The sequence below is a fragment of the Crassostrea angulata genome, chromosome 1 (genome assembly GCF_025612915.1).
Source record: "Crassostrea angulata isolate pt1a10 chromosome 1, ASM2561291v2, whole genome shotgun sequence".
In the NCBI taxonomy this organism is placed as follows: Eukaryota; Metazoa; Mollusca; class Bivalvia; order Ostreida; family Ostreidae; genus Magallana; species Magallana angulata.
This window is the reverse complement of record NC_069111.1, coordinates 16383495-16399842: the sequence shown is the minus strand read 5'-3', so window position 1 is coordinate 16399842 and position 16348 is coordinate 16383495. Positions and strand designations below refer to the sequence as shown.

The 16348-nt window shown below is 33.6% G+C and overlaps 2 protein-coding genes across 2 annotated transcripts; both read left to right on the top strand.

The window, feature by feature from the left end:
- The first annotated feature begins 1522 nt into the window (after positions 1-1522).
- LOC128184535 (uncharacterized) lies at positions 1523-3166 on the top strand. Its single transcript, XM_052854071.1, has one exon. The coding sequence runs from the start codon at positions 2016-2018 to the stop codon at positions 3048-3050; it is 1035 nt and encodes a 344-aa protein (XP_052710031.1). The 5' UTR covers positions 1523-2015; the 3' UTR covers positions 3051-3166.
- Positions 3167-4015: 849 nt separating this feature from the next.
- Positions 4016-5647, top strand: LOC128160549 (uncharacterized). The gene has a single exon (XM_052823890.1). It carries the CDS (start codon positions 4341-4343, stop codon positions 5469-5471), a length of 1131 nt encoding a protein of 376 aa, XP_052679850.1. The 5' UTR covers positions 4016-4340; the 3' UTR covers positions 5472-5647.
- The last annotated feature ends 10701 nt before the right edge of the window (positions 5648-16348 follow it).

Below are 16348 nucleotides of genomic sequence, written 5' to 3'. Positions count from 1 at the left end.
GCTTGTTTCTATAGGTATGATGAAGAATACAGAGTATTGTACATGTAGTAATCATCTATAAAAAACATTTCTTCGTTGGTTTTGAATTACGTTACACCCTAAGACTGTGCCATATTTGAATTGCATCTTAGAAATATAGCGAGCAAAAATTGGATTATACATTTTGTTATATTTATAGTATATGAAACAACGCCATTTTGTGTTTTTTAAAAAAATACTACTACTACTACTAAAGTAAGTCCCTAGTCAATACTTTGTTGATAAAAGTAATGTGATCTGGTTCAATATTCTTTAAATCAATGGGAAAATACTATGTAAACTATTTTTTTAATATTTAAAAAATACATGTCTTGACTCTTGACCATGCTATGCAGATCATTAATATGAAATGATGATTCTGTTTACTCAAATTGTGAGTTTAACGTGGTCTTCACGCCAATAAATATAGATGAATTTCAAATCATTATTTATCGTAAATTCTTGTTTAATATGTACAAATGAATTTCAAAAGTTTAAGCTGATTTATTGCTATAAAATATTGGTGTTTGAAATTTGAAAATGAACAAGAATAGAATTCCTGGGTCCCCCGCCGGTCAAGCAGTATACTAGTATCGACCAAGGCTGATTAAGGAACTTGACCAAGGTATTAGTGGTATAAACATTTGGTATAAATTTAATGAAAATCCGTCAAAATTCGTAGGCATGAGAGCGCTTACAAGGTCAATTTTTGGATAAAACATTATTGTGGTCAAAGTCCTATAACTCCAACAAAAAGTATCGACCAATGCTGATTTTCGAACTTGACCAAGGTAATAGTGGTATAAACATTTGGTATAAATTTAATGAAAATCCGTCAAAATTTGTAGGCATGAGAGCGCTTACAAAAAAAAGTGTGACGGACGCACGGACACACGGACACATGGACGAACGCCCGGCATTTCTATGTCCCCGCTCCGCGTTGCGGCGGGGGACAATAAAAAAAAATCTAAATGTACCATTTACAGTTTTTACCTGTTACATGTGTAAACTATGGTATTTATCTTTAATTGGAATATAAAATTGAACGATATAGTTACCCTTCAAATCTTCTAGTAAGATCCCTTATTTACATATTGGGCCATTCAGACATGAGTTTGTTTGCATCAAACAACCTTCCGCAAACAAACATCAAAAATAAAAATAATCTAGAGATAAGGGCTTAATAAGGTTGACCCCGTCGCGGGTGGAAATCCCCTAATGTTCGGGAAATTGAAAAATGCATGACGTCATTTTGGAGAAAACTCCTGCGACCAAAATAGACTATCGAAAACACATGACACACTGATACTATTGTACGACGTTCGTGCATTTCATAAGCCACATGTTGACTTACATTTTTGCATGTTAGATCATTAAATGTCTAAACCGTTTAACGAACATGCACTTTTATCGTTTTTATCATAGAACTATATCTTATAAAAAAAAACATTTTCAGAAAATAGATTGTTCTTTATTGCGCAAACATCTACTTTCGATTCTATCACCAAGAATATATACCCAAGCTATAGATATTAGTAATGCTTCCCGTATTGTTTTTACTGCAAAAATTCTCGTAACATGGAGCTTAGACCATCTGAAATACGATACAGCCAAGATTCTATCGCAAAACAATTTGGCCGTAGCACTGGACACCCTCTTCGACCTATTGGTCAAACACTGAACGATATCTTATCCGGACGATGTAATGTGAATTCGATTCCTCGGATATCTGTGATATACAGACACGGCCATGTAACGTAAAATTATAAAGGGATTTCCCAGCATATTCTATAAATAGAATATTATGTTATTCCCTGTTTGTTGGCTGCATATAATGTGCACAGTATTGATTAATGGTATTTATAACTCATTCAGTTTCGGAAAATCTAAAGTTATTTATAAACCACGGTAGTGAAAACTGCAAGATATCGGCTGATAAACTTTAAGGTATATGAAAGCTTTTAGCCATTGAATAAGAGTGTCCTTAGCGAAGTAATATGTATCTGCGACCATCAAAAATTTGTTTCAGCCAGGACTCTATTGGCTGTACTTTTGGTCGTTGTACCTCCCATCCATACAGACCGATTGGTGAAACATTGGACGATATTCTGACTGGGAGGATTAATGTCAACTCCATTCCAAGTATTTCTGTTTACAATAAAAATGGAAAATGGTTCACAGCTGACAACAGGAGATTGTGGGTGTTCCAGGAGGCTGAAAAACGTGGAAAGTGTAGCGAAATTTATGTCCGCGAGACCTTCTACATTGTTTACAACAAATTTACGGCAATGAACAATGGTGCATCCGTTTATGTCCGAGGAAATCCGGGTGGTTATCAATGGCAAAGAATGCCAATAAAGGAAATACAACCGAACGAAACCCCAAAAATTACGTCTTTACAAACGATTCCGACCAGTTCCTACACAAACCAAAATTATATCGAGGATATGGATACTGCTGATATATGTTTGAAGAAACTTGAACAAAATGTCCCAACATTCAATGAAATTTCAACGGCAGAACGTAAAGAAACTTTATCTCTTGAAAAAAATATTTCTAGAGATGACAGTGTAATGTCTGTAGATAATGGAAACCAATATAATATAGATGTTGACTCCGATTCTGAAGAAAATAATGTTGATGAAATATCACGCGATTTCTCCTTCATTTCAATGGCTTCAAATCAACAGGACAGTATGCTGTGTCAGCAAAACAACACAGCAAAACCAAATGCAATGAAGAGAGCAATGGAAGAACATGTTGAAGACGAAAGAGAAATTAGAGATAATGAGCAGACTGTAATAAATTCATCTAACATTCCAGGAAGCCTTATCAGCAGTACATTTTTAAATTCAAATTCAGAGACTCTTGAGCTGTTGGAGAATAGAGATGTAGCTGTAACCATGTGCGACGAAGACAATGCCAAGTCCTCAAAATGTTCTAAATCTAAAAAGTGTATTTTATTTGTATTTTGCTTGATTCTGGTTTTCGTTGCTTTATTGTGTACCATATTAAGCATAACATTGACTTAAATGACATTTGTAGCCCGCGTTAGAGAATTCTTATTTATTGTATATATACGTACATGTATGCTTTAAACTGCAGAGAACTGTGAGGTACACTTCATCAATAAATGTAAACAATCATTTCTTCATGTGGTTGAACTATGTTACACGTTGTTGTTGTGTCAAATTTCAGTTCAATTTTAAAAAATAGCGAGCAAAAATTAATTCAATAATTATACGGTTTTTTTACTATTCAGTAGATGCAATAGCGTGTGAAAAAATACCCCTTTTTGTGTAAAAATACTACTAAATATATTTTGAATTTAATCATTTGTGACACTATGCAGATATTGATATAAAAATCATGATGTGATTTTGAAGTTATTATTCATCTAAGCGTCAAGTAAAGTGTATCTAATAAACTGTCGAAGTTTCGATTGGTTTATCAGAGTTAAACGTTGGTGCTGGGGAATAAATTAAAAGATAATTTCTTTTTTTTTTAATGTACCATGTACAGTTTTACATGGTTATCATCAAAGTAGTAGAGTAAACTACAATGTGTATTCTTTTTTGTAAAATTATGTATTTGCAAACATGTAAGCATCGCTTAACTAAGCAGAATGAATTTCAACACTGTTTTATCGGAAGAGACTTTCTGAAGATTACAGACACACATTGGATTTCTTAATTCTCGTTATTAGGGGTTTTACACAGTTGACCGTCCCGTATTTTTTTTCCTGGATAATATCAATATTCTTGAATCAAAACAATCGATGGATGGAACCCTCACAGTTTTCCAAGGTACATGTATGGCAGGGCCTGGAGTTCATGAACCCACTTCTAACTACAGAAGGGACTTTGTTTCATTCTTAAACAAGTGTAAATTACCTTTTTTAGTAAACACAATAAAAACAATTTAGCGGTAACTTATCAAAATCACTTTTTTATAAGAAAACATTTTGATAAAGATATTAGTTAGAATGAACATATCATGTATTAATCCTGATCATTATTTTCCCACTTACATTGATGCTAGAAATTTGATTCTAACCTGTCATAGAAAATGAAGAAAGCTACAAATATTATGAAAATTATAAAGGGAATTCCCAGCATGTATAAATAGTCTCTTGATCTTGTAGTTAGCTCAATATAATATGCACCATATCGATTATTTTACGGCAGCCAGTTTTAAAACAATTAAAGTTATTCATAACCCACAATAGTTAAATCCCAAAAGATATCAGCTGATAGCCTTGTTATGTACGATATTATTTAATGTTTAGAGCTATTCGAAGTTTTTGTCTTTAGCAAAGTAACATGTATCTGCGACCATTAGATATATGTTTCAGTCACGACTCTATTGGCCGTTCTTTTGGTCGTTGTACTTCTCATCCATACAGACCGATTGGTGAAACATTGGACGATATTCTGACTGGAAAGATTAATGTCGACTCCATTTCTAGTATTTCTGTTTACAAAAAGAATAAAAAATGGTTCACAGCTGACAACAGAAGATTGTGGGTGTTCCAGGAGGCAGAAAAACGTGGGAAGTGTAGCGAAATTTATGTCCGAGAGACCCTCTACATTGATAACAACAAATTTACGACAAAGAACAATGGTGTATCCGTTTATGTCCGAGGGAATCCGGGTGGTTATCTATGGAGAAACGTACCTACAAAGAGCATACAACCGAACAAAAACCCTAAAATCACGTCTTTGCAAACGATCCCGACCAGTTCGGCCTACACACACCAAAAGTGTAGTAAGGAGACGGATACCAGTGGTACATTTTTGACGAAACTTGAACGAAATGTTCCAGCGTTTTATGAAATTTCCATGAAGGACCGTGAAGAAGATTTATGTTCTGAAAAAGAAACAAGAGATATTGAGCCAATGGCTGTAGACTCTATAGAAACAAGAGATATTGAGCCAATGGCTGTAGACTATATAGAAACAAGAGATATTGAGCCAATGGCTGTAGATTATAAATATGGAACCCAATATTATAGTATTGATGTTGACTCTGATTCTGAAGATAAAAAATTACCCAATTTTCCTTTCGTTTCAAAACCTTCAAACCAACAGGACAACACCAATGTCTTTTGTCAGCATTGTAGCAAAGCAAAGAGAAAAGTAACTAAAACAGCGATGGAAGAAATGGTTGGAGACGAAAGGAAAATAAAATATAGAGAAGAGGCTGCAATCAATTCACATGATATTCCAAGAAATTCCATTTATAGTCCCTTTTTGAGTTCCAATTCAAAGATATATGAACCATTGGAGAATAGGGATGCTGTTGTGACTATTCGTAATGAAACCACATACGTGATTGACAACTTCCGTAAATGCTCCGAATTAAAACACTGTAATTTTGGTCGATTTTGTTTAATTTTGTTAGTTATAGCTTTATTGTGTTTATTTGGAATCATAATACATGAAGTAACTTAATGACATTTTAGCCGACTTCAGAGAAATAATCTTCATGCTTGTTTCTATAGGTATGATGAAGAATACAGAGTACTGTACGTGTAGTATTCATCTATAAAAGCATTTCTACGTTGGTTTTGAATTACGTTACATCCTAAGACTGTGTCATATTTGAATTGGATCTTGGAAAATACGAAGCAAAAATTAGACTCTGATTCTAAGACTGTGTCATATTTGAATTGGATCTTGGAAAATACGACGCAAAAATTAGATTTTTCGTTTTGTTATATTTAAAGTAAATAAGATACCGCCATTTTGTGTTTAAAAAAATCACTACTTGTTTTTCAAACTAAGGTAAGTCCCTAGTCAGGACTTTGTTGATAAAAGTAATGTGGTTCAATTTTCTTTAAATCAGTGGGAAAATACTATGTATTTTTTTAAAATAAAAAATACATGTTTTGATCATAGAATCTCCTGATTAGAGTCTCCATAAGATGTTACCCCGTTCTTTAATCTGACAGATGATTTCAGCCCGAATCATAAAATTTGCTCAGATTCAAAAATGATCTTAGCAAACCAAGTTTCTAAAATATTAATTTATTACGGAATATGTGAGAAAGTCATCACCAGAGTCACTTTTATCATTGGATTGATTAAAAAACTGTTAAAGTAATGTTACAAGAATGATATTCGGAAATATTTACCAAATTTCACACACAGAGATAGATAGATAGATAGATAGATAGATAGATAGATAGATAGATAGATAGATAGATAGATAGATAGATTACATTAGCAGATCATTGATATGAAATGATTTTGTTTACTCTAATTGTGAGCTTAATGTGGTCATCACATTAAATAAATATCAAATCATTCTAATTTATCTTTAAAAATCTGGGGAAATAAGCCGAGGCAAATGCCCACGACCTTCTCATACCCCTAATAAGAAGTAATAAACGTAAGAGTTAACTGGGCATTTAAACGGTCGACAGGTCAGTATTGTCCAAATGAAAATGTCCAAAAAGGCGTAACTGTGCTTAAATTTTATAGTATTTACATATAGTTTAAACTGGTAAATTTGAAATGACAATCACGTATTCATTTAAAGAGTTTAAATACAAAAATGTTGATTACTTTCTTAAAATAGTTTATTTACTAATTTACCTCAGTCTTCATATACAACCCCTAACGCAGGGGAGTCGACAAAGAGTATTGGGGAGTCGATTCCACCATTTGTAGTAGTCGATTTTTTCCGCTTTGGAAACAGGAGGAATTTTGGTAACACCTTTTGAAGGTAAGTCCCCCCACCCCCCCCCCCCCCCCCAAATGAGTGGCGTCGGAATCAAATTGAAAGTTTGGGGGGGGGGGGCTAGACTTGTACAAAATATTGACCAGCAAGAAAAGGTCTTTGGAATGTATAAATTTCCAAAAAATAGTTAGCGCCCCCCCCCCCCCCGGTTCCGACGCCTATGATATATACCACACGGAAGACAGCGGTAGTCAAACCACTAACGTATAACAAGGGGACTTGTTATTCGTAACTGGTCATACTTTGTGTTGGTCATTGGTCCGAGTGGTCTATGTGTCTTCTGGTACAACTACTATGCTTTTTTTTCCACAACAAAACACGCATTTGTAATGTGATTTTCTTGCCGATACAATTAGAAGTGAAATACATGCCTAGTTAATCGTTGAATTTTCATTAGGCGCACACTTTGCTTGTATTCTGCATTTTGAGCACAACTTGCTTTTGTCCAGCGTATGTCCCTCTTGTGTTAACAAGACTCTCAAGGATTCAGAGATGGAACGTTTTATCTTGCCATTTAATAGTTTCTTGCATGCACAACAACCATCTGTTTACAATATGAAATCGTGCAATCTTAAAGAGAATAACATACATTTCATATTTTATAAAAGTAGTAGAAAACGCATATCAAATAATTTCAAGTTATTATTAGCAAATTTTTAATTATTAAGATCGAAAAGAAAAATACATTTTAACTATGTATATTATTAAGTATAAATAGAAAATTACATTTTAACAATGTAAACAAAAAGATAAACAAAAAACCTAAAAAGCGTAGGAGTCAAACACCCGCTTTTACAGTGACATTTGTTCAAAGAACTCCTCACTTACCACTACACCACCGATTCGCTTGTTTAGAGGATATAATATAGCTGATTTTATTGTTATCAGTATTACGCAAACAACTGGACTTGGCCATTTAAAGACCAATCTTAAAAATTAAAAGAAGAAAACTTACTTTTTACCATAGAGTGGGTTTTTGTACCATTTTTTGGAAAATCGAAAAAGATAGACGTTAATATGTGTTATCAATATTCGTTCTTTTAAAAATGGTACGATGACCCACTCTATGAAAAAATATAATTTGTACATCCGCTTTCTATATCATTTTGTTGCCAAATTAGCATATAACTATTTTGTTGTCTTAATAACAATTAAATGTGAAGTTACTTTGTGTGGGTTATGGCAGCACTGAATGTATATGATTACATATGTTTAATAAATGTAACAAAAGTGAAATTTGTTAGAAAACAAATGTTAGTTTTTTTAATGCACCTATGTGGTTTTTTGCCTCGGCTTATTCCCCCAGATTCTTTTGTGTAATACTAGTATGTACTCATGAATTATCAAAAGTTTTAGCTGATTTATTTCAATAAAATATTGCTGTTTGAAAATGAATTTTTTTTTTTTTTTTTTTTTTATATATATTTATTTTATTCAATAAATTACATTACAAGCGAGGCAACATCTCCGCAGAGACCCTCAGGTATATCGTCACCTGGGGTGCCAGGGGCCCCCTGGATCCGATAAGTTATAACTAATATCAATATTATATATGTATATATTCAGTTTGAGTTATGTCATTAATACAAGCATATAAAGAAAAATATTAATAATACACAGAAATAGTAGTTTTTCTAAATCATCTCGCAGGATGACACATTTAAGTATTTATAATAGTAACAATAGAACAGAAAGAAAAATATATAATGTATGTTTGACATTTTAAGTATATTTGAAATAAATATTATAGAAAATATAAAAATATACGTATATAGCGAAAAGACTATCTCATTTAAACAAATATAATATGATGGATGATTTTCGTCCTTGAATTAAAAAAAAAAAAAAAAAAAAAAGACGTTCATATAATGAAATACATGCACATATGGTTGCTGCCACAGGGGATATCATCACACATCTTGCTGAGTCCTCGTTTTCCCCTATAGCAGCTCCACTGGAGAGACAGAAACCCTCCAGTAGCGTGGAATATGAAATTAATTTATAATTGGAAAGTAAATACATGCATAAGGAAAAAAAGAAAAAGAAGATACATGAAGACTAGACATCCAGAAGATGTATACATGTACTCATATTAAACATAAGCAAAAATAACATTACAGCTTCTCAAATAAAAGCCTAAGCATATCTATGTTAAAATTACTATATTTTGATTTTTTCAGGGCTAAGTAAAATATTTTTGTGGACGTTTTCACGTGCGAAATTATGTCTTCTGGTTTTTCAATATCATCATTTATTCTACACCACATCTTGTATTTATAAATTCTAAGTGCTACAAACGATATAACATTATTATAAACGATAACTTTGTTATTGATTTCTTTATATAGTCCAACAATTACATGTTTCCATGAAACCACAAAATGTAAGATAATGCTAACAATATTCCATATTTTTTTGACATTTGTACAATCATATAGTAAATGTTTAATTGTTTCATTAGAGTGCTTACAATACAAGCATGCACTAGAATCGTTTTTCCATTTACTGAGATATTCTCTACTTATAAGTATGTTGTTTAATAGTTTATAGTTAAAATCTGCGATTTGTTTGTCAAACATGTTAACGACTTTGTTTATATAAATGTTTTTTATCCATTCTGATCCTTCAATATTAAGGTCCTTAAGTATTTTCTTGATATAGTATGGCTTTTCAAATTTGTGATCTCTAAAAATCTTATAGTAAAATTTACATTTTTTATCATCTATCGATTCATATATGTTACCATGAAATAGAAACTGCGGTCTGTGAATAACAGTCGTATGTTTAGCCAGACCTAGGTCAAACTGTTTTTTAAATTTATGAAATACGTTTTTCATTATAAAATATTCACAGATTAAATTGTTCTTTTGGGCTAATATATTCGAAAAGAATTCCAGTGGTTTTAGCCCATTTTCGTCAACAATATCTTTGACATATTTAAAACCTTTATTAAACCAGTTTTGAAAATAAAGTGTTTTGTTTTTAAACATGAACAACTTATTGCCCCAAATATGCTGTTGTAAAAATTCAGGGGTTGACATAGCATTTGCCTCTTTAGTGGTTTTTGAATAACTAAATGCTTCAAATATCTCTCTGTAAAATATTGGTAGCTTTTTTAGGAGAAAGTGGTTTTGCAGATCTATTTTATTTGTGTGTAATATATAAAGTATGTCATCATCTTTCAGTTTGAAATTTTCTAGAAAATAGAGCAAGTTATTTTCACCGTTTAATATATAAGATATCCAAGATGATTTAATAGCTTTGATTTTTGATTCTATATCTACTATTCCTATTCCGCCATATTTTACATCTCCGATAAGTGTTTTTCGTTTTATTCGATCCTTTTTATTCCAGATAAAATTGAAAATCAATCTATTTATAGATTTAATAATATCAGAACTTGGGGATGGTAATATTGATATATTGTAGATCAATCTGGAGATAGCTAGACTATTAATAATACATGTTTTTCCGAATATAGTTAATTTTCTTTTTTTCCACGATTCAAAAAGTCTCTCTAGTTCTTTCAGTTTATCTCCCCAATTTTTTTCAATGCACTTTTCTGTGTTGTGTCCAATATATGTACCTAGAACTTTTGTACAGTCAAAGTTGATCTTAATTCCATGTATTGTGTTTTCTGTTCCTTTCAAATCACCAAGAAGCATACATTCTGTTTTATCTATATTTAACGACATGCCAGATATCGAACCAAAACTATTTATACATTTTAGCGCAGCCTTTAGTGATTGTTTGTCTCTAAGCGGTAATGTAGCGTCGTCTGCATGTTGAATCAATTTTATTTCTTTTGTCATATATTGGGTTTTGAAACCAGCAATTTCTTTGTTTTCCATAATGGTTAAAGATAGTATTTCCGTCACAAAAAGAAATATTATAGCGGAGACAGGACATCCCTGCCTAATGCCTCTATTCATAGAGCATGTTTTTGTAATCCATCCGTTATTTTTTAATCTAAATTTTGGTTCATTATAGAGTATGAATATCCAGCTGAGGAAGTTATCACCAAAGTTAAATCTTTTGAGAGTTTCAAAAATAAAATTCCATTCAACAGAATCAAATGCTTTTTTAAAATCAAGGAAAAGAAGAATTTCGTTATAATTTTCATTTTCGCAAAAGTCAAATATATCATGTATGGTTCGAGCGTTTATCCCGATGTATCTCCCTTTGATATAAGCAGATTGATGTTTACTTATAAGACGGTCTATTACTTTTTGAAGCCTATTTGCTAAGACAATAGCAATAATTTTATAATCCGTGTTTGTGAGACTAATAGGTCGATAATTTGCAAGATTTGATTTGTCCCCCTTTTTAAATATAAGCGTGATTAAGGAGAGCTTTTGTGAAGAAGTCATATTTTTATCATTAAAAGTTTGGAGTAGACAATTATAAAAGCGAGTTCTAAGTTCTGGCCAAAAGGTTTGATAAAATTCCCCCGGTAAACCATCAAGTCCAGGGGATTTATTCAACTTTAACATTGTAACTGCTATATCACATTCATTTATTGTAGGGAATTGTTCCAAAGATTGTTTTTCTTCATCATTAAGAATATTTACAAAGTGTACTTTATCGAGATAGGTCTTGGTATTATTTTCATGAATGCCTATAGATTGATAGAGTTCTGTATAGAAATTACATAGTTCCCCTAAAATGTCATTACTATTAGTTATGAATTCTTGTCCTTTTTTTATGGATTTGATATTGTTGCTATTCTGATGTGTTGCCTCTAGCTTTAGAAAATAAGAAGAGTTAATCTCTCCTTCATCGATCCACTTTGCGCGTGAACGTATTTGAGCACCTTTTGCTTTCTTATCGATAAGATCTTTTAGTTCCTTTTCTAATTGCCGTTTTTTGTTTATATCTATTGAATTTGTGTTTGGTCCATCTATTTCACTCAGTTTATTTTCAATTTCCTTAATCTTAATTTTGCAGGATTTATTTATCATTTTACTTTGATTTATTGAGTATTCTTTAATTTTGCTTTTTAGAGTATCCCAGTCTGCGTGAGCATTGTTACTTGTATCAAAGTTCCGTATAAGTTGTTTCATCCCATTTACAAACTGATTTTCTTTTAAAAGGGAGGTGTTTAATTTCCAATACCCGGGTCCTCTTTGGTTAGAATTGATATCAAAAGTTACTTTAATTCATTTATGATCAGACATTCTCGTTCCCCCAGAGTGCGTACCAGGTATCTCCCGGAGTACAATGTTTTTTACTTGATATGCATAGGAATCTGAGACAAGAGCATAGTCGATGCGGCTTTTGGGTACGTTTTCCCCATTACACCAGGTGTATCCTATATCCCCTGGTCTCAGGTTTGACCATGTATCAATTAAACTGTTACCCGTAAGTACTTTTTTAAACGTCTTTATACTTTGATCATCATTAATTTTTTCTAGGTTGCAATTGAAATCTCCTGCTATAAAGATATTTTCACTATTTATAGAGAATTTTCGAATCCATGAATTTATTTTTTCAAAAAACGTTTTTCGATCATTTTGATTATTTGGGGCGTAAACATTTATTATTGAAAAAGTTTTGTCATCAAAAATATAGTTCAAAAAAAGTATCCTTCCATCATTTGATTTGTGAGTATCAAGAATTTCTATTTCAATATTTTTCTTAAACAAAATCGAAGTGCCTCTGCTAAATGGCGAATCAGAAAAATTGTGTATCGAGTTTCCAAACCACCTTGTATTATACTTAAATTCATGTTTTTCGATAAAATGCGTTTCCTGTAATAATATTATATCAGCATCAATGTCATTTAACCATGTGTATAATTTTGTTCTTTTTTCTAAGGAGTTAAGCCCTCTACAATTAAGTGACAAAATATTTAAAAACTCCATTGATTACATGTCTGCATTTCTGACATTTAACGTACAATATAATTACATAATAATGCAATATTATAATTAGGATCTGTTCTTCTGGTTTCTTACCGACTGTTTCCGCTGCGGTGCATTCTGACGTCGTGATCGGCCAATGTCGGTAAGTATTTGGCCCATGGTGTTTTTGCCTGGCCACGCCTTCATCCCGGTGTACATTGTGCCTTTTTTGTCGAGCCCGGATCCCCAGTAGTCGTCAAAAGCGGCTTCCACGAGTAAAGTGGATGACCCAGTTGCAGAGATCTTGTCTCTGAATTCAATCACTTGATCGAATTTGGCCTCTAATACCTTGCGCATAATGTCTTCGCGTTGTTGTATCCAGTGATCCGGAACGGTGACTTGGGCGCCTATGCGTTTAGCTTCGAGTGCGGTGGCGGCGTTACGGACAGACGACGCCCTTATGAGATCCCCAGATCGCATGGCCTTGCTGTACTGGAAGGCATGCTCAGCGGAGGCATGCGAAATACCAATAATCTTGATATCACATGGGTAGAAGTTGGACATCACATCATCCTTACCACTGAAGGCAATTATGTCCTTAGGGGAAGGGTCGTATTTGGAACATGCTTTGTCCCCTGGGGAATGGCCTGGATTTTTGCAAACTTTGCAACATGTCTCATATTCACAATTAAACCTCAAGTGGTCATCTCCCCAGCAATTGGTACACAAAATGCTTCTCTTGGTAGTAGGTTGCCCCTTATGGAAGATTGAGCATTTAAGCCCTGCGCATTCGCTGCTTTTCGGTAGAAATTTGCCTTGTTCCATTGGTTTCATATATACAAAACGATTTCCATTTAATATTTCTGTCATTTTGAAAGTGTTAGGGTTACGGATTTTTTCATATTTAATGTCTGATGTAAGTATTGCACCTAACTTTTCCAGCATGTTTTTGATACACGTGTCATCCACAGATAGGGGTATCCCACGGACCGTTATCCTCACAACATCCTCGCTGGGTTTCTCGGTCCCTGCGGAGAATGGATTGTTATCAAAAACAGCCACTGTTTTATTTTGAAGCTCAAAACCCTCGGAGATAAGCAGATTGCGACTTTCTCGCGATTCTACATATATTCTCCATAAGTCCCTATCTCTTTGGATGCATTTAATATCAGAGACAACAGTGCCAACTGCGCAAGCAAGGATATAATCAGAAATAGGATTGCTTTTATCGGTTTGAATATCCCTGTTTCTTAAGTATACAGGTTTGATCATTTTTGTGTTTTCCATTGTATACGTTATACACGGGAGAACTGTCCGAGAGTGAGTGAGCTTTACTCACCTGTAGTTCACAATGCTTGTTCACACAAAAATATGACACAAATCACGTTTTTACGAACAAATTCCAATCTGATAATCCAACATATAGTTGATATTCACTTTTTAAATCCACTGTACAAATTTTATATACAAGAAATATCTAAATCCAGAGATAATTGTCAAAAAAGACGGAGCAAGTATAAGACACGTCTATCTACCTCTCCGTCACGTGACTGTTCTGTTTGAAAATGAATTAAAAAGTTATATTAAAAATGTACCATTTACAGTTTTACTGGTACAAATGTGTAAAGCTATGGTATTTAGTTTTCATCATAATATTAAAATTAAACTATATAATTACCCTTAAAATCTAGTAAGATCCCTTATTTACATATTGGGCCATTCAGACATGAGTTTGTTTGCATCAACAACCTTCCGCAAACAAATATCAAAAATTCAAATAATCTCCGGGGGGGGGGGGGGGGGGGCTTGTTATAAATGGTTGACCCTGTCGCGGGTAAAAACCCCTTAAGTTCGGGAAATTAAAAAATGCATGACGTCATTTTGGAGAAAACTCCTGCGACCAAAATAGACTATCGGAAACAACAACGCCGTTCGTGCATTTCTTAAGTCACATGTTGAATTACATTTGTGCATGTTAGTTCATTTGTTTCCTGAATTATAAATGTCGAAGCCATTTAACGAACATGAACCTTAATCTTTTTCATCATAAAACTACATGTACAGTATATCTAAAAATAATTCTTGACTTATAAAAAACATTTTCAGAAAATAAGTTGTTCCTTTTAGCGCATAGACGTCTACTTTCGATTCTATTACTAAGAATATATACCCAAGCTAGGGACATTACATGTAGTAATGCCTCCCGTATTGTTTTTGCTGCAAAAATTCTCGTAACATGGAGCTTAGACCATCTGAAATACGATACAGCCAAGATTCCATCGCAAGAAATTTTGGCCGTAGCACTGGACACCCGCTTCGGCCTATTGGTCAAACACTGGACGATATCTTATCCGGACGATGTAATGTGAATTCGATTCCTCGGATATCAGTGGTATATAGACACGGCCATTGGTTTACTGTCGACAACCGCAGACTTTGGGTCTTTCAAAAAGCAGAGGAACGGGGCAAATGTGACAAGATATTGGTCTACGAAACAAGTTTCATTGACGATGAAAAATTTACCACCACAAACGAGGGACGATCAGTGCAAGTGCGGGGAGACCCCGGTGGAAATTTATGGAGGCCGAGGCGGTACCCTATTAACAAGGAACGAAGAATCCCACGAACTTATAGCGTCGGAGCATCAGCATATGGTCAAAGAAGTCCAGTTCGTACAAGCAGACCCTCCTACGAGTATTCTACATCAACTGTGTCGTCTGCTTATCGTCCCGGGGAAAATTACTATAACTCCGTCTCGTATAACAATCGACCCTATTCAGCCCCTGTGAACTCATATGAACCAGAAAGAAGAGACTTTTCTCCGTTGACTTCAGAGAGGAATTACTCGACAGACAGATCGACATCGAGTGGTTCTGGATTCTGGGACATGTGTGTCATATTATAAAAGCACGACAATCGACTTTGCTTTTAGGCCTACAGCTCAACTCACAGTATTTATTTATAGAATGCGTGTATTTTTTTTATTTTTTATTGTTAAAAGATTAAATTTCTTGTTACAACATACAAATCTTTTTCTTCTCTATTTGTTTATTCGTTTATTTATTACGCTGCAGCTACTGAAGTGCTACTTGGTAGTAAAGTGTGAAATAAAGCATAAACAGTTCTGAAATTCTTCGCAAGAGTTACCTTTCTTTCTACGTAAACGTAATCCATCACTTTGAAGTAATTCAAAAGTACAGCACAGTGAGAAACTGTTCAATTTTCTATTATGATAACTTTATTTGATTTATAAAAATATATATATATGTGAAACGTGCGCGGATCTAAAGAGGTCGTGGGAAGGGTCTGGTCTCCCTCTGAAAAATTCAAACTCGACCCCCCCCCCCCCCTTCTGAAATTGTTGTTCCTGAGCCACGCATATGTAAGGCTAATAGTAATCTTATTATTTTTTTTAAATTGAAAGGGAAGCTCCACCTCCTATACATCGCATAATTGTGTAGCAGTAAAAAAATAAATAGTACTTAGCATTTTTCAAGATATTATTGATCATAACTGACCCTGGGAGCATTTGTTTAACTTATTATAAATGCATCGTCACTTATAAGCAATATTTTATACTGTTTTGAGGGACAAAAAACCAACTTTTTACATGTAATACTGATATCATATCAGTTTTAAATAAATTGTAGGTTGGGTAGATGAACCAGGAGCTTATTACTATTTGTAAATAGGTACATTATGTATATCTCTTATATTTGTATGGTTAACTGGTGAAGCAATGA